The 19748-nt window shown below is 38.5% G+C and overlaps 1 protein-coding gene across 1 annotated transcript in view; it reads right to left on the bottom strand.

The window, feature by feature from the left end:
- The window catches only part of LOC102189740 (solute carrier family 22 member 10), an 86636-nt gene that overhangs the window by 5982 nt on the left and 60906 nt on the right, over positions 1 to 19748 (bottom strand). The window contains exons 1-6 of the mRNA XM_005699808.3: positions 17855 to 18505; positions 16795 to 16898; positions 4585 to 4739; positions 4327 to 4495; positions 3054 to 3177; positions 2253 to 2368 (exon numbers count right to left, since the gene is read on the bottom strand). Of these exons, the coding sequence (XP_005699865.1) occupies positions 2253 to 2368; positions 3054 to 3177; positions 4327 to 4495; positions 4585 to 4739; positions 16795 to 16898; positions 17855 to 18256 (1070 nt within the window). The 5' untranslated portion in view covers positions 18257 to 18505. Of the gene's footprint in view, positions 1 to 2252; positions 2369 to 3053; positions 3178 to 4326; positions 4496 to 4584; positions 4740 to 16794; positions 16899 to 17854 lie in introns of the transcript that reaches the window.

Below are 19748 nucleotides of genomic sequence, written 5' to 3'. Positions count from 1 at the left end.
AAGATACCATGTGTGTCTTCTTGACCTGGGAGCATAATATCCTGGGTTTTAACACAATTCTGGGGAATTCAAAGTTCCTATATGATTTCTTAGGGCTAAGAGAACATGTGAGAATTCAGCAGAGCAAACATACGTCTACCGCACCAGCAGAAATGGAATCAAATATTCCAACTTGGGATCAACCTTTCACCCAGAAAACATCAAAGGGAAAAGAGTCCACTTTAATGATTTACTACACCCAGAGAGAGCTACATTTAGACATTACAACAGAAGAAACACCACAGACCACAGCAATTGCAAGCAAGTCCTCTCTTGACCATTATCTCTGCTTTTTCATTCCCCTCTGATTGTCTAGGATTCAGGAACAAAAGTCTGTGTCCTAGTGGGTATGGAAAAGGTGAAAAAGCACAATGCAGTTAAATACAGAAGCAGTCTGCTAGGGTATTCCTAGGAAGATGTAAATTGTACAATACAATAGCTACTTTCTTAAGCTTGAGGAATGTCTATATTGTCATGTATGCTTTTCATTCTTGATTGTTAAATCTTCAAAAATTTAGAATTATATTTAAAATTTCTCCTCTTGACTCTACCAAAATACAAGTACTTATATACTCTCATGGCATAATGAATGAGATTTTCACAGGAACCATTGTGCTAACACTCAAATAAAGTGTTAATCACTCAGTCACGTCCGACTCATTGTTATCCCATGGACTGTAGCCAACCAGGCTCCTCTATCCATGGGATTCTCCAGGCAAGAATACTGGAGTGGGTTGACATGCCCTCTTCCAGGGGATCGTCCCGACCCGGGGATCCAACCCAGGTCTCCTGCATTGCAGGCAGACACTTTACCATCTGAGTCACCTGGGAAGCCCCAACACTCAAATAAGCTGAATACAAATTGAAAACAAGTAACAGTTCACCAACACTGGAATACATGTAGACATTGTAGCTTAATCATCTAGTGGAAACTAAAGCCCTAGGGAGGAGAAGAGCCTACTGTTAAACCAACTGAATGGATGAATCTTTGTGAATGAGCATAAAGAAAGGGGGCTGTCTCTGAACCCATCTGTCATTTACATTATGTAAAAGAATCAGGCAACACTCATGTGTAGTGAAGAAGATAAGAACAGTTGCTAATTTTTATTTTTCACAAGAGAGGGTAGTGAGGAGAGAAGAGAGTCAGGAAGTAGTGCTGGTGGTGGTTGTTGTGCAACTGGGTAGTTCACAGGAACTCCTGGGAAATCTGAATTTTCTGTCTTGATCTGGAGGTTGGTTACATTTTTACACATGGACATATTCATTGATTGTATATATTCTTAATCTCTTCAGGTTTATGTTTCATTTTTTAATTAAAATATTTTATTATAAAAGTATTTCTTGCACACAGGAAAAATAAAGAGAATAATATGTATCCACCATTTCAGTATGTTGTCTAATTGCTTTACTTATTTACTCACTTAATAGCATTAAAGTTTTATAGATACAACTGAAAGCTTCCTGTATGTTCCTTCTTGATCTCTTCTCCTTCAGTCCTCCCAAAGGGGCTGATACTTACCATTGACATGCTTGCTCTTCTATTTTTGTTACAAATGTGTATATCCTATGCATACTGGTATAGTATTATATATAAGATTGTTTCACCTTTTTTCAATGTAAAACAATTGGAATCGTGCTGATAAATCACAAATCATTCTGAATTTTTCTTTTTCATTATGTTTTTACAGCTGCATCTATGTTGGTGCAGTTGGCACTAGTTCCATCATTTTAACAGCTGTAAGATATTACACTGTACAAATGTAGAAATTGGTACAAATTACATTGTACAAATATACTACAAATTGTTAATTAGTTTTCTATTAGCAGATTAGAATTTTCCATCTTGACCTGGAAGTTGGTTACATTTTTACATATTGACATATTCATTGATTCACATATATTCTTGATCTCTTCATGTTTGTTTTAAAATTTTGCTTCAATTAAATTGAAAGATAAATATAGAAAAATAAGTGCTAAGATCTGTTCTTAATGGAAGTTCTCAACATCAGTCTCTAGTGAAGAGACAGATAGAGTGATAAAATCTAACTAACTCTTCATCATACAATCAGTTTCTTGTGAGTCTTAGTTTGTGTTTCCCTCATCTTTTATTTTCAAATCACCATCTCCCTCTCACAACACTTTTGTAACCTTTGAAATAAATAGTTTTATGCCCCAACTCTTTGAATGTTGCCATGCACTGTGAGCAAGCCCACCTCACAAAGAACAGAAGACAGATTCTTTTTCGCAGGTTGGGTGTGCGGAACAAGTCAAACACAGTAGTTTTCATTTGTGCTGTCTTCAGCTCCTCCTGCATCGTCACTCTCAAACCCTTCAACAACAACAAACATATCATTTGCCAACATAGTTCAAGGTATAGTGGTTAGCATTGGATCCCAAAAGGACAGAAATGATGTATTCCCTTTCTTTCTGCGTGTGTGTGCTAAGTCACTTCAGTTGTGCCCGATTCTTTGCAACCCTATGGACAATTCCCCACCAGGCTCCTCTGTTCATGGGATTCTCCAGACAAGAATACTGGAGTGGGTTGCCATGCCCTCCTCCAGGGGATCTTCCCAACCCAGGGGTCAAACCCACATCTCTTATGTCTGCCTCCATTGGCAGGCAGGTTCTTTACCACTAGCATCACCCAGAAAGCCCTTCCTTCTTTCTAGTGTAACACAGTATACATGAAACCACAAGTGTGAATGTGATATGAAGGAGCATGTAAGGAGTTAAGGGAAATTCCAGGAAATTAAATGGCAAAATTTTGAAAATGAGGTCGTGGCATCCAAGGGAGTACAGAGCCTATAGATTCAATTCAGGAAATGAACTAAAGTAGTTGCATGGCAAGCAAAGCTTCTTTTCTCTGAAATAGACATGAAAGATGAGAGAACTGAGTTTGTCTTCTCAACTAACTGCCCTGTTAGAAAATCAGCTTCTCTATCTCAAGAAGGAGAAGGCAGGTGTCAGTTTATTTCTTCTCTACAACCCTTAACCACCTTCCCTTCCCTTCTCACCTCCATGTTCAGGGTTGCTTCAGCATTCTTCATTCCATTTCTGTGTGCAACTTTCTTAAGTTCCTTTAAGCCCTTATCTGGTTTATTGGTGATAATCAGCCACCGAGCAGATTCCACCAGCCACCTGAAGAAAGGCACACATGTGCAGTCAGCTCTCTTTTTTAATGTATTGTATGATTCTTGACAGCAGATGCTTTTTGCCTTTCATCTATATCCACCATTTCATTTGTTGGATTCACAGACCCTGGAGTCAAATTTCCTCTCTGCTTACTCAAGAAGAGAATTTCCAAGAAGCTTATGAAGTTTAAGGTGGAGAGTCCTTCATATGCATATTCTCTTTGAAAGCTTTGCTTGGGATCTAACAATTTTGTGAATATAGTATATATTTATAATATGTATTCTTAAAAATAGAAGCCCCCAAATAATGTAAGCTTATAGCCCAACAAATATTGCAAATACTCTTGCTGCTACCAACACTGTTGGTACCTAAATACAAAAGTGAGTCACTTGTTTACATCTGCCTCAGATTTCTCATCAATAAAATGGGGACTGTAGTGCCATCTTCTTTGTAGAACTGGAAAGAGGATGAAATGACTTAGGAGATGATTCTGACAAGGACTACACTCTGCTCCTTCTTTGAACTCATCTCAGTGTATTAAATCTATTGTCATCCTTCTGTGATCACTTAAGCTGATTCTCCCTAGACTGGTTTTAAGAGTGAGGATGGAACTACCCATAAGTAAATGTTTGTTAAAACTATTTCAGGGAAAAGGAAGTGCTGAACACATAACAGAAATCACCCTATCTACAAGCCATTTTTAGTAATGGAGAAATTATGCCACTACTTTGTCAACTGGCTATATGAACAAATTTGCTGCCTCTTCCTTTATCCAAAATCAGCAACAACATAGAAAATCACTGAGTCTTTACCATATTGGATTCATTCCAAATCTCAAAAAACAGTATTTTTAAAATATGTCTGTGCCTATATTTTATACTAAGGAAAATAATATTAGCCTAACTCTGACCACTATACTGGGTAAAACTTATAAAGATTGGAGAAAATATCTAGAAATCCCAGACAGAAAAGTCATTATTATTCTGTGTTCTGCTTCTCAAATCTTGAATCCCACAGAGTGAACAGATGAGAGACATGGGTTTAAGGTCCAAACAATAAAAATGGTCCGTGGAATAAGAAAATCAATATATCTTAATTCAACATGCATTTTCATCCCAGGTTCCCATAAGACAGAGTAAGAGAGAAGGCTCATACCTTGAGGAGAGAAAGAAGACAAAGAAAGGTACAGACACCACCAGCTGTAGGGTGCGCCACTCTCGAAAAACGAAAGCCAGTCCTCCCAGCATCACCTGTCCCATACTAAAGGTACAGGATATCAGTGTTAATATCACGGCTTTTGACCGGGATCTTGTCCACTCTATAACTGGAAGAAAATCCAAATGGGATATTAATGTCACATAAAGTGATTTTTAAGGCTTGGAAAATGGGAGGAGACCAAAATTGTTGACTTACTCAGCATAATGTTGTTTGCCACGATGACCACAGCAGAACAGCCTGACCAGAAGCGTAAGGAGCAGTAAATGAGGAAGGTGGGAGCAAAGGCTGTGCAGGTCCCAGAGACGGCGAGCTGGAGCAAACAGCACCTGAGAATCAACTTCCGCCCAAACCTAAGAAACAGAATCTGCTTAGATGATGGGAATAATGATAATTTGTGGTAAAAACATACGAAACCAAAAGAATACTCTGAAATTTAGAGAACGTTTTAACAAGTAATTCTTTGTACATGAAAGCTTTTTAAAAAGAAGGGCTAAATCAACAATAGGAATCTCCTTAAATAACACTCTTTTTCTATAGACTAACAAGACCAGAACTTCATCCTCCAATCACCAGGTGGCCTCTGACACCAAGTGGCACTATATAAAATAAACTATAATGTTGGAACTTGGAAAATACCATAAGAACCCACCATATTAACATAGGTATTTAGCAAAGTAGAGAGTCTGTACAGTGTCCAGAACACAAGAGAGCTAAAAGTGTACTTAGGTCTCTAGGACCAGACAGGTTCAGGTTAAACTGATGCAAAAGATCAGTGGGCCAATGCATCAGAGTTGTTGAAGGTTTATAACTGCCGTATGACCCAGCAATCCCACTGCTGGGCATACACACCAAGGAAACCAGAATTGAAAGAGACACGTGTACCCCAATGTTCATCGCAGCACTGTTTATAATAGCCAGGACATGGAAGCAACCTAGATGCCCATCAGCAGATGAATGGATAAGAAAGCTGTGGTATGTATACACAATGGAGTATTACTCAGCCATTAAAAAGAATACAATTGAGTCAGTTCTAATAAGGTGGATGAAACTGGAGCCTATTATATAGAGTGAAGGAAGCCAGAAAGAAAAACACCAATACAGTATACTAACACATATATATGGAATTTAGAAGATGGTAACAATAACCTTGTATGCAAGACAGCAAAAGAGACACAGATGTATAGAACAGTCGTTTTGACTCTGTGGGAGAGGGCAAGGGTGGGATGATTTGGGAGAATGGCATTGAAACATGTATAATATCATATGTGAAACGAATCACCAGATCAGGGTCAGTGCATGATATAGGATGCTTGGGGCTGGTGCACTGGGATGACCCAGAGGGATGGTATGGGGAGGGAGGTGGGAGGGGGTTCAGGATGGGGAACATGTGTACACCCATGGTGGATTCATGTTGATGTATGGCAAAACCAATACAATAGTGTAAAGTAATTAGCCTCCAATTAAAATAAATTTATATTTTAAAAAGAGCCACTCTTTGATGAATCTGGATGTATAGGCTTCAAGAAGTGTGCTTTTCTAGAACAGAATATAAAAGTATCACAACCCAGACAGCAGACATTACATAAATTTCTCAGAGGAAAGAATTATGTAAGATGAAGAATGAAGTGAAAAGTAAGGTGAAGGACAAATAAGAAAAAGTGAATTCTGTGTTCCATGAGCATCAAGAAAATAGGGCCTTAGTGGAGGCAACCTGGATTAAACAGGATCTGCTAATCTATATGCCAGTAATAAAAATGGATAGACAATCTGGAATTGAAAATTCCTCTGCAATCCTTAAAATATAACTCTTAAAATGCTCAAATAATTAACCCTAAAAATAGAAAATGTGAACCATAAGAACAAGCATCACCAAAAAATCATAATTATTATCACCATCAAGAAAATAATGCAGAAAACAAACAAACAAAAAAGAAATGTTAGAATGAGAAAAATCAAAACAACAACCACATCTTGAGTTGCAGTGCCATGCACAGTGCTTCAGCATGTGCCCTAATTGCATGGGCCAGCCTCGGCCCTTCATACTTATAACTCTGGTCTGAGTGCAGGGTGGAGGTCGCTGCATGCAGCATCCTATGAGCAAGTGAAACTAGATGAAGCACAAAGGAAAGAGGGGAAAAAAGATCCAAAGAAACTAGAGGCTGGAGATGTTGAGTATTGGTCCAAGCTCTCAAGCTGATAGAGAGAACCACAGCAGAAGCCTTGGTAATCCCCACCAAGTGCTCTTTTGGGCCTTGTCAGAGCCTAAGAGCTGGGGTTAGAAGAGACAGCAGTTCAAATCCTGGTGACATCACGTTCAAGCTGGGAAATGAGTGAAGAGAGACTTCTGGGATGCTGACAAAAGCAATAGATGATTGATTTTGGATTGTAATCTTCCCACGGACAGTTTCCCAGTCCTCAGTTCTATGAGGCTTTTGTTCATCACAGGGCCACACATAGTGCTGCCCTTAGAACCTGAGTAAAACTTCGCTGCTCAGCCACAGCCTCCCAGCTCCATCCCTCCCAAGTATCCTCTTCCCAGCAGATCATGCCCCAAACCTTTGGAATGGGAACACTGACTCCAAGACCCTACACTACCAGAGAACTAACCCAAGGGAGTAGCAAATAGTGAGAGCTCACACAAAGGAAATCACTTGAATACAAGACCCAGCATTATCCAACCACCAGCAGCACCTTGTACAAATGCCTCACCCAAACAACAAATAAAACAAAAATACAAGCCCAGTCATCAGCAGACAGGATTACCACCTCACTCAGCCTTGCCCAACAGAGGAAAATCAAGCAAACAAACAAAAACTCAGCACAAAGTTCACTCTATATGAAGCTTACATCTATATGAAGCTTACACAAAGCACTGGACCAACCATAGGAGGGAAGAAACCAAAAGGAAAAAAGAATTCAATCTTGAAGTCTGGGAAAAGGAACCTCAAACACAATGAGTTTTAAAAAATAGTGTAAAGGCAGAGAAATACTACACAAATGAAGGAACAAATTAGAAACACAGATGTCCAAATAAATGAAGAGGAAATAAGCAAACTACCTGAAAAACAATTCAGAATAATGATAGTAAAAATGATCAAAAACCTTGAAAACAAAATGAAGAAAATACAAGAATCAATTAACAAAGACCTAGAAGAACTAAAGAATAAACATACAGAGACAAACAACACAATTACTGAAATTAAAAATATTCTAGAAGGAATCAATAGCAGAATATCTGAAGCAGAAGAACGAATCACTGAGCAGGAAGGTAAAATGATAGAAATAACTTCTGAAGAGCAGAATAAAGTAAAGGAATGAAAAGAACTGAGGATAGTCTCAGAGACCTCTGGGACAATATCAAATGTACCAGCATTTGAATTATAGAGGTTCCAGAAGAAGAGAAAAACAAAGTTTATGAGAAAATTTTTGAAGAGATTACAGTTGAAAATTTCCCCAAACATAGAAAAGGAAATAGTCAATCAACTCCAAGAGACACAAAGAGCCCCATACAGGATAAACTCAAGGAGAAACACACCAAGACACTAAACAAACTAACAAAGACTAAGTACAAAGAAAGAATATTAAAAGCAGCAAGGGAGAAGCAACAAGTAACAGACAAGGCAAACCCCATATGCTTAACAGTTGATCTTTCAGCAGAAACTGCAGACCAGAAGGGAATGGCAGAATATATTTATAGTACTGAAAGGGAAAAATCTACAATGAGGATTACAGTACCCAGCAAGGATCTCATTCAAAACTGATGGAGAAATAAAAAACTTTTCAGACAAGCAAAAGTTAAGAGAATTCAGTACCACTAAACCAGCTTTACAACAAATGTTAAAAGGACTTATATATTCAAGAAATACAAGAGAAGAAAAAAGATCTACATAAGCAATCCCAAACAATTAAGAAAAAGGCAATAGGAACATACATATCAATAATTACTTTAAATGTAAATGGGTTAAATGCTCCAACCAAAAGACACAGGCTGGCTGAATGGATACAAAAACAAGGCCAATATACATGCTGTCTACAAGAAACCCGCTTCAGACCTCAAGACACATACAGACTGAAAGTCAGAGGATGGAAAAACATATTCCTGCAAATGGGAAGCAAAAGAAAGCTTGAATAGCAATCCTCATATCAGACAAAATAGACCTTAAAATAAATAGGATTACAAGGGATTAGGAACGACACTACATAATGATCAAAGGCTCAGTCCAAGAGGAAGACATAACAATTGTAAATATTTATGCACCCAACATAGGAGTACCTCAATACATAAGACAAACACTAACAGACATAAAAGGAGAAATTGACAGTAACATAATAATAGTAGGAGACTTTAACACCCCACTCACACCAATGGACACATCATCAAAACAGAAAATTAATGAGGAAACACAAGTCTTAAATGATGCATTAGATGAGATGGATCTCATTTATATCTTCAGGACATTCCATCCAAATGCAGAAGAATACACTTCTTCTCAAGTGCACATGGAACATTCTCCAGGATAGACTGCATCTTGGGTCACAAATCAAATCTCAGTAAATTTAAGAAAATTGAAATCATATCAAGCATCTTCTCTGATGACAAGCTGTGAGACTAGATATAAATTACCAGAAAAAAAAATACAAACACATGGAGACAAATAACACGTTTCTAAATAACCAACAGGTGACTGAAGAAATCAAAAGGGAAATCAAAAAATTTCTAGAAACAAATGACAATGAAAACACAACAATTCAAAATCCATGGGATGCAGCAAAAGCAGTTCTAGGAGGGAAATTTATACCAGTACAATCCTACCTCAAGAAACAAGAAAAATATCAAATAGAAAACCTAACTTTACACCTGAAACAACTGGACAAAGAACAAAAAGCCCCAAAATTAGTAGAAAGAAAGAAATCATAAAGATCTGAGCAGAAATAAATGAAAGAAATAATACTAAAGATTAATAAAACTAAAAGCTGGTTCTTTGAGAAGATAAAATTGACAAGCTTTTAGCCAGACTCACAAGGAAGAAAGTAGAGAAGAATCAAATCAACAAAATTAGAAATGAAAAAGGAGAGGTTGCAACAGACAGTGCAGAAATACAAAGGATTATAAGAGATTGTTATGAACAAATATATGGCAATAAAATGGATAACCTGGAAGAAATGGACAGATTCTTAGAAAAGTTCATCTTCCAAGACTAATCAGGAAGTAATAGAAATTATGAACAACCCAATTATAAGCACTGAAATTGAAGCTGTGATCAAAAATCTACCCCTCCAAAAAAGTCCAGGACCAGATGGTGTCACAGGAGAAAACTATCAAACATTTAGAGAAGAGCTAACGCCTATCCTTCTAAAACTCTTTCCAAAAATTGCAGAGGAAGAACACATCCAAACTCATTCTACAAGGCCACCACCACCCGGATACCAAAACCAGACAAAGACAACACGTAAAAAAAGAAAATTAGAGGCCAATATCACTGATGAACATAGATGCAAAAATCCTCAACAGAATTTTAGCAAACAGAATTCAGCAATACATCAAAAAGCTCATACACCATGATCACATTGGGTTTATTCCAGGAATGCAAGGATTCTTCAATATATGCAAATCAATCAGTGTGATACACTATATTAACAAATTGAAAAATAAAACCATATGATAATCTCAATAGATGAAGAAAAAGCCTTTGACAAAATTCAGCACCCATTTATGATTCAGTTCAGTTCAGTCGCTCAGTCGTGTCCAACTCTTTGCGGCCCCATGAATCGTAGCACGCCAGGCCTCCCTGTCCATCACCAACTCCCAGAGTTCACTCAGACTCACATCCATCGTGTCAGTGATGCCATCCAGCCATCTCATCCTGGGTCATCCCCTTCTCCTCCTGCCCCCAATCCCTCCCAGCATCAGAGTCTTTTACAATGAGTCAACTCTTCGCATGAGGTGGCCAAAGTACTGGAGTTTCAGCTTTAGCATCATTCCCTCCAAAGAAACCCCAGGGCTGATCTCCTTCAGAATGGACTGGTTGGATCTCCTTGCAGTCCAAGGGATTCTCAAGAGTCTTCTCCAACACCACAGTTCAAAAGCATCAATTTTTCAGCGCTCAGCCTTCTTCACAGTCCAACTCTCACATCCATACATGACTACTGGAAAAATCATAGCCTTGACTAGACGGACCTTTGTTGGCAGAGCAATGTCTCAGCTTTTGAATATGCTATTTAGGTTGGTCATAACTTTTCTTCCAAGGAGTAAGCATATTTTAATTTCATGGCTGCAGTCACCATCTGGAGTGATTTATGATTAAAACTATTCAAAACATGGACATTGGAACCTAGCCAAGGTTCCGATGTTCCAACCCAACCTACTTATGTTGAGGAACCTATCTCAACATAGTAAAGGCCATATATGATCGGCCTACAGCAAACACTATGCTCAATGGTGAAAAACTGCAAACATTCCCCCTAAGATCAGGAACAAGACAAGGATGTCCACTTTCACAACTATTATTCAACATAGTTCTGGAAGTTCTAGCTACAGCAATCAGAGAAGAAAGAGAAAAACAAAGGAATCCAGATTGGAAAAAAAGAAATAAAGCGTTCACTGTTTGCAGATAACATGATACTGTACAAAGAAAACCCTAAAGATTCTATCAGAAAACTACTAGAGCTAATCAGCGAATTTAGTAAAGTTTTAGGATACAAAATCAAAACACAGAAATCACTTGCATTTCTATATAGTAACAATGAAAAATCAGAAAGAGAAATTAAGGAATCAATCCCATTCACCATTGCAACACAAAGAATTAAATATCTAGGAATATGCTTACCTAAGGGGACAAAGGAACTGTATATATAAAATTATAAGACACTGATGAAAGAAATCAAAGATGACATAAACAGATGGAGAGATATTCCATGTTCCTGGGTAGAAAGAATCAATATTGTGACAATGACTTGGTACCAAATGCAATCTATAGATTCAATGCTATCCATATCAAATTACCAATGGCATTTTTAAAGAACTAGAACAAAAAATTTCACAATTCATATGTAAATACAAAAGACCCCAAATAGTCAAAGGAGTCTTGAGAAAGAAGAATGGAGATGGAGGGAATCAACCTTCCTGAATTCAGATTATACTACAAAACTACAGTCATCAAGACAGTATGGTACTGGCACAGAAACAGAAATCTAGACCAATGGAACAAGATAGAAAGCCCAGAAATAAACCCATGCTCATTTGGGTACCTTATTTTTTTAAAAGAAGGCAAGAATACACAATGGGGCAAAGACAGCCTCTTCAATAAATGGTGCTGGGAAAAATGGACAGCTACATGTAAAAGAATGAAATTAGAGCACTCCCTAATACCATACACAAAGATAAACTCAAAATGGATTAGAGACCTAAATGTAAGACCAGAACTTATAAAACTCTTAGAGGAAAACATAGGCAGAACACTCCATGACATAAATCAAAGCAAGATCCTCTATGACCCACCTCCTAGAGTAATGGAAATAAAAACAAAAGTAAACAAGTGGCACCTGATTAAACTTAAAAGCTTTTGCACAGCAGAGGAAACTATAAGCAAGGTGAAAAGACAACCCTCAGAATGGGAGGAAATGATAGCCAATGAATCAACTGACAAAGGATTAATTTTCAAAATATGCAAGCAGCTCATACAATTCAATACCAGAAAAGCAAACAACCCAATCAAAAAGTGGGAAAAAGACCTAAACAGACATTTCTCCAAAGAAGACATACAGATGGCTAACAAACACATGACAAGATGCTCAATATCGCTCATTATGACAGAAATGCAAATCAAAAATACAATGAGACATCGCCTCACACCAGTCAGAATGGTCATCATCAAAAAGTCTACAAACAGTAAATGCTGTAGAGGGTGTGGAGAAAGGGAAGTCTCTTGCTCTGTTGGTGGGAATGTAAATTGATACTGCCACAATGAAAGATGGTATGGAGATTCCTTAAAAAAAAAAACTAGGAACAAAACCACCATTGACCTAGCAATCTCACTCCTAGGCATATACTCCAAGAAAACCAAAATTGAAACAGATACATGTACCCCAGTGTTCACTGTGGCACTATTTACAATAGCTAGAACATGGAAGCAATGTAGATGTCCATCGACAGATGAATGGATAAAAAAGTTGTGGTACATATACACAATGGAATATTACTCAGCCATAAAAAGGAATGCATTTGAGTCAGTTCTGATGAGGTAGGTGAACCTAGAACCTATTATACAGAGTGAAGTGAGTCGGAAAGAGAAAGTAAATACCTTATTCTAACACATGTACAGAATCTAGAAAAATGGTACTGAAGAACTTATTTACAGGGCAGCGATGGAGAAACAGACATAGAGAATAGATTTATGGATATGGGGAGAGGGGAGGAGAGGGTGAGATGTATGGAGAGAGTAACATGGAAATTTACATTGCCATATGTAAAACAGATAGCCAATGAGAATTTGCTGTATGGCTCAGGAAACTCATACAGCATCTCTGTATCAACCTAGAGGGGTGGGGTGGGGAGGGAGATAGGAGGGAAGTTCAAAAAGGAGGTGGCTCAGACAGTAAAGGGTCTGTCTACAATGCAGGAGACTCAGGTTTGAGCCCTGGGTTGGGAAGATCCCTGGAGAAGGAAATGGCAATCCACTCCAGTACTATTGCCTGGAAAATCCCATGGACAGAGGAGCCTGGTAGGCTACAGTCTATGGGATTGAAAAGAGTCGGACACAACTGAGCAACTTCACTTTCACTTTATGTCTGATTCATGTTGAGGTTTGACAGGAAACAACAGAATTTTGTAAAGCAATTATCCTTCAATAAAAAAATAAATTAAAACCAACAACAACAACAACCACATGAACTAACTGCTATCTCTATCCAATGATAGAGATTACCATATGGGTTTAAAAAGACATGGAATTTTATGCTGCCCACTATAGTACTTAAAATATTATAGATTGAAAATAAATTGACAGATAAAAATATATACAATTCAGGTAGTAATAATAAGATGTCTAGAGTCTTTATATCATCATCAAAGAAAAAAATTTCAAAACAAAATTTATTTACAGACACAATAATGCTGAAAACATCAAATGTATTTTTACTCAGCAAAGGTGAACTACATGAAGCAAAACTGACAGATAACAAAATTTATGATAGTTAGAGATATATTTGATACATTGATACCTTTAATTTTGATACAACTGACACTGTATATACTCTTCATTTTAATATTTTTAGAAGTACAAGTCAGTAATTAATTATATTCATCATATCATGGAACCATCAACATTGTCTTTTTTGTAAACGTTTTCATCAACCTAAGACAAATTCTCACAATTAAGCAATAACTCTCCATCCCTGCCCTTTATCCTTTTGAAAATTTTAAACTCTCTCTTCATTTGTTTGCTTATTCTGGATATTTCATATAAGTGGTTGCCTACAATTTCCTTTTGTGCTTGGGTTGTTTCACTTAGCGTAATTTTTTGAGGTTCTCTCATGTTGTGCAAATATGGACACAATAAAGGACAAAAACAGCAAGAACCTAACAGAAGCAGAAGAGATTAAGAAGAGGTGGCAAGAATACACGGAAGGACCATTTTTAAAAAGGTCCTAATGACCAAGATCTAGTAATCTGTTAACTGTTATTTTACCTCTGTCATTTAAAACTTGTTATGTACATTACCGGAGAAGGCAATGGCACCCCACTCCAGTACTCTTGCCTGGAAAATCCCATGGACAGGGGAGCCTGGTAGGCTGCAGTCCATGAGGTCGCGAACAGTCGGACACGACTAAGCGACTTCACTTTCACTTTTCACTTTCATGCATTGGAGAAGGAAATGGCAACCCACTCCAGTGTTCTTGCCTAGAGAATCCCCGGGATGGGGGAGCCTGGTGGGCTGCTGTCTATGGGTTTGCACAGAGTTGGACACGACTGAAGTGACTTAGCAGTAGCAGCAATGACCAAGATAACCACCACGGTGTGATCACTCACCTAGGTCACTCAGCAATGGTTATGGGACTGGAAAAAGTCAGTTTTAATTCCATGCCCAAAGAAGGGCAATGCCAAAGAACGTTCAAACTACCATACAATTGAGCTCATTTCACATGCTAGTAAGATAATGCTTACAATCCTTCAAGTTGGCTTCACAGCTGTAGGAACCAAGAACTCCCAGATGTGCAAGCTGGATTTAGAAAAGGCAGAGGAATCGGAGACCAAATTGCCAACATCCATTGGATCATAGGAAAAAAAAAAAAAAACACAAGGAAATTCCAGAATGAATGTAAATTGATACAGCCACTGTGAAGAACAGTATGGAGATTCCTTAGAAAACTAAAAATGGAACTACCATATGACACAGCAATCCCATTTCTGGGCATATACCCAGAGAAAACCATAATTCAGAAAGATACTTTCAATATTCTTGCAGCACTATTTACAATAACCAGGACATGGAAGCAGCCTAAATGTCCATCAACAGAGGAATGGATAAAGAAGATGTGGTGTATATATGCAATGGAATGTTACTCAGCCCTAAAAAGGAGAAAAACTATGCAATCTACAGAGATGCAGTTGGACCTAGAGACTGTCATACAGAGTGAAGAAAGTCAGAAAGAGAAAAAAAAAGTCATATAATAACTTTTATATGTGGAATCTAGAAAGTGATGTAGGTGAACTTATTTGCAAAGCAGAAGTATCAGTTCAGTTCAGTCGCTCAGTCGTGTCCAACTCTTTGCGGCCCCATGAATCATAGCACGCCAGGCCTCCCTGTCCATCACCAACTCCCGGAGTTCACTCAGATTCATGTCCATCGAGTCAGTGATGCCATCCAGCCATCTCATCCTCTGTCGTCCCCTTCTCCTCCTGCCCCCAATCCCTCCCAGCATCAGAGTCTTTTCCAATGAGTCAACCCTTCGCATGAGGTGGCCAAAGTACTGGAGTTTCAGCTTTAGCATCACTCCTTCCGAAGAAATCCCAGGGCTGATCTCCTTCAGAATGGACTGGTTGGATCTCCAAAGAATGGACATATGGATACTAGTGGGAGGAGGAGGAGTGGGATGGACTGGGGGACTGGGATTGACATATTAACATATACAGGTTTCCCTGGTGGCTCAGATGGTAAAGCGTCTGTCTGCAATGCAGGAGACCCGGGTTCGATCCCTGGGTTGGGAAGGTCCACTGGAGAAGGAAATGGCAGCCCACTCCAGTATTCTTGCCTGGAAAATCCCATGGACGGCAGAGCCTGGTAGGCTACCATCCCTGGGGTCGCAAAGAGTCGGACACGACTGAGGGACTTCACTTTCACTTTCTTTCACATAGTCATAACTACTATGTATAACTACTATAATTACTGTGTAACACTACTATGGATAACTAAGGAGAACCTACTGTGTAGCACAGGGAACTCTACTCAGCCCTCTGTGGTGACCTACATGGGAAGGAAATCCAAAATAGAAGGGATATATGTATACAAACAGCTTATTCACTTTATTGTACAACAGAAACTAATACTGTAAAGTAACTATACTCCAATAAAAATTAATTTAAAAAATAAGCTGTGGTACATATACACAATGGAGTATTACTCAGCCGTAAAAAAGAATTCATTTGAATCAGTTCTGATGAGATGGATGAAACTGGAGCCGATTATACAGAGTGAAGTAAGCCAGAAAGAAAAACACCAATACAGTATACTAACACATATATATGGAATTTAGGAAGATGGCAATGACGACCCTGTATGCAAGACAGGGAAAGAGACACAGATGTGTATAATGGACTTTTGGACTCAGAGGGAGAGGGAGAGGGTGGGATGATTTGGGAGAATGACATTCTAACATGTATACTATCATGTAAGAATTGAATCGCCAGTCTATGTCTGATGCAGGATACAGCATGCTTGGAGCTGGTGCATGGGGATGACCCAGAGAGATGTTATGGGGAGGGAGGTGGGAGGGGGGTTCATGTTTGGGAACGCATGTAAGAATTAAAGATTTTAAAATTTAAAAAAAAAATAAATAAAAAATTTAAAAAAATTAAAAAAAAAAAACAAATTGAATGTTCTTTCTCCAGCAACTCTTCCAGTTCCAATAAAGCAGTTTCATAATAATAATAATAAGCTATTCTGAAATGCCCCCAGATCTTATGGTGATATCATTTCTGTGCCCAGTACAGAGATCTCTGTGGCAATAAAATTGCATTCTTCACAATGAGTCCAATCCTACATTTCCATCTGTAGCTCCTTGGGAACTAAGGAAACCCCCAACAGTATAAACTGTCTATCAGAACTCAATAAAGACTTATTTATGAAACAATTAATCATAAACTATGAAAACAACACAGAGTAGGACAGCAATGATCTGGAGACATACCTATCTGAGAGATGGCCATATATGAAGCCTCCCACCAGCATTCCAGCCAAGAATAGGGATTGAGCCACTGGTTTCTGTGACTGATGGTCACAAATGAGGTCCCACTAGAAGAGAAGGAAACCAGCACACAGGAGCTTCACAGAATCTTATAGTCTTATAACCCTCAACGCTCACTCAGTCAAAAAGCCGTCAGTGAAATTCATGTCCACTGGCTTCTCTTTGCCACATGTACTGATCTATATCATTCATGTCTCAGTTTATGCATTGTTTTCTGCTAATAATCATCAACTAAATCTTCTAGGTTATATTAGGGCCAATCTTCATATTCACTTAGCACTGCATACCTCAGTGGTTCTCAATCATTTCCACACACTGAAAACTTTGAGGTTGCTTTTTCAACAACCTAGATTTTTCAACAGCTCTAGATTTCACATCTAGAGCGAAACGCACTCTGATTTGCTTGTATGACAAGTATCCAGGAAAGGACTTTAAAAAAAAATTAATACAAATATTTATAATTTGCAACTAGACTGAGAGCAAATGACCAAGAATAATTTTCCACAGTTTATATCAAGTACTTCTCACATTATGTGAGGGAAATCCCATGGACGGAGGAGCCTGGTAGGCTGCAGTCCATGGGGTTGCTAAGAGTCGGACACGGCTGAGCGACTTCACTTTCACTTTTCACTTTCATGCATTCGAGAAGGAAAAGGCAACCAACTCCAGTATTCCTGCCTGGAGAATCCCAGGGACAGAGGAGCCTGGTGGGCTGCTGTCTACGGGGTCTCACAGAGTCAGACACAACTGAAGCGACTTACCAGCAGCAGATGGTTAGGAAAGTAAACCTTTGTGATACTAAAATTCATATCCAGTTATTTACTTCACTGTCATCAATTGTGCTTGGCAATTAAATAAATAAGTAACCAGTTTTCTTAAAAGAATGAAAGAGAGCTGGCTACACTATCTACTCAGTAAGTGAAGATATGAATATTCAGACATGATTTTGTGTTATTCTAAATACCCAGATCATATACTTAGAAGAGGCAAATGGGGCCTTTACCTCAGTCACGATGGTGGAGGAGAACAAGCTGTGGTCATACACCCAGCCGTCCACACAGGGCTCCATGTCCAGGTCAGTCATGTTGGGGAAGGTCCCATTCAGGTGAAGGAGTTGCCACTGGGGGTGAAGGAAACGATGACATTTCTCTGGCTTCAGGTTTGAATCTAGTGGGATGGAGATTCTCAGGAGAACATCAGGACTGAGGAATCCAGTGTCATTATCAGAGACAGCGTCATTATCAAGAATGTGGACCCAGCAACGATGACGAGGAATGGCCGCAGTGAAGTTCTCCAAAAGTATTTGACAAACTATTATCATGAGGGAAGGAAAAATTAAAACCATCTGAAGGATCTGGAATTTTCCCAGGCCACCAACTTCATCCAGGAGCTCCTCAAAGGCCATTGGGCAAAGGCAATCTTCAAGAAGAGTCAAAATGACCTCAGTTCTAGCTTCAAAGGGAGAAAAAGCTTTCCTTTCGTTAATTCATGTTAGATCTATGTGACTCACACCAGTATCACATCAGTGTGTCCCATCCCCCCTCTCTACTGCAACAGAGCAGTGGGAGCAGTTTTCTCAGTCTTTCTGGAATCAAGAGGTATCATTGTTTTAGCAAAGTTATAAAGAAAATTATTTACCAAAGACACTTCTATGTGTTGACCGTTAAATCTGTTTAAAGATTTACTCTCTGAAAACAGTTCCCCTCAGTTATTCTGTAAAATCAATATTGGACTTCAGCATGTACATATTGTCTAAATGTGTTAAAATAAGACTGCCACACAGTCTTCAGTCATTTCCAGAAAACAATATTTGAGACACATAGAAGTGAACTGCTTTATGATTTTCCTGTGGAAAGAAGATAAAACAAGTGGGTTTTTTTTTGTTTTTCATTGAATTTAGATTAAAATAATTAACAAAATATAATCCTTTGTTTTTAATTAAAGCAAGGTGGAATGTGGTGCAATAGCTACATTTTTTTAATGTATTTATTTTTTAATTGAAGAATAGTTGCTTTACAGAATTTTGTTGTTTTCTGTCAAACCTCAACATGAATCAGTTGTAGGTATACTTATGGTCCCTCCCTCTTGAACCTCCTTCCCATCTCCTTCCCCATGCTACCCCTCTAGGTTGATACAGAGCTGCTATTTGAGTTCTCTGAGACATATAGCAAATTCCCATTGGCTATCTACTTTACATATGGTAACGTAAGTTTCCATGTTACTCTCTCCATACATCTCACCCTCTCCCCATGTCCATAAATCTATTCTCTGTCTGTTTCTCCATTGCTGCCCTGTAAATAAATTCTTCAGTGCCATCTTTCTAGATTCCATACATATGCTTTAGAATATGATATTTATCTTTCTCTTTCTGACTCACTTCACTCTGTATAACAGGCTCGGCTCTAGGTTCGTCCACCTCTTTGCAACTGACTCAAATGCGTTCCTTTTTATGGATGAGTAATATTCCATTGTGTATATGTACAACTTCTTTACCCATTCATCTGTCGATGGACATCTATGTTGCTTCCATGTTCTAGCTATTGTAAATAGTGCTACAGTGAGCACTGGGGTACATGTGTCTGCTTCAGTTTTGGTTTCCTCAGTATATATGCCTAGGAGTGGGATTGCTAGGTCATATGGTGGTTTTGTTCCTAGTTTTTTTAAGGAATCTCCATACCATCTTTCATTGTGGCAGTATCAATTTACATTCCCACCAACAGAGCAAGAGACTTCCCTTTCTCCACACCCTCTACAGCATTTACTGTTTGTAGACTTTTTGATGATGACCATTCTGACTGGTGTGAGGCGATGTCTCATTGTATTTTTGATTTGCATTTCTGTCATAATGAGCGATATTGAGCATCTTGTCATGTGTTTGTTAGCCATCTGTATGTCTT

This window comes from Capra hircus, chromosome 29 (genome assembly GCF_001704415.2).
Source record: "Capra hircus breed San Clemente chromosome 29, ASM170441v1, whole genome shotgun sequence".
Classification (NCBI taxonomy): domain Eukaryota; kingdom Metazoa; phylum Chordata; class Mammalia; order Artiodactyla; family Bovidae; genus Capra; species Capra hircus.
The sequence above is the reverse complement of the archived record's forward strand: the minus strand, read 5'-3'. Positions and strand labels throughout refer to the sequence as shown.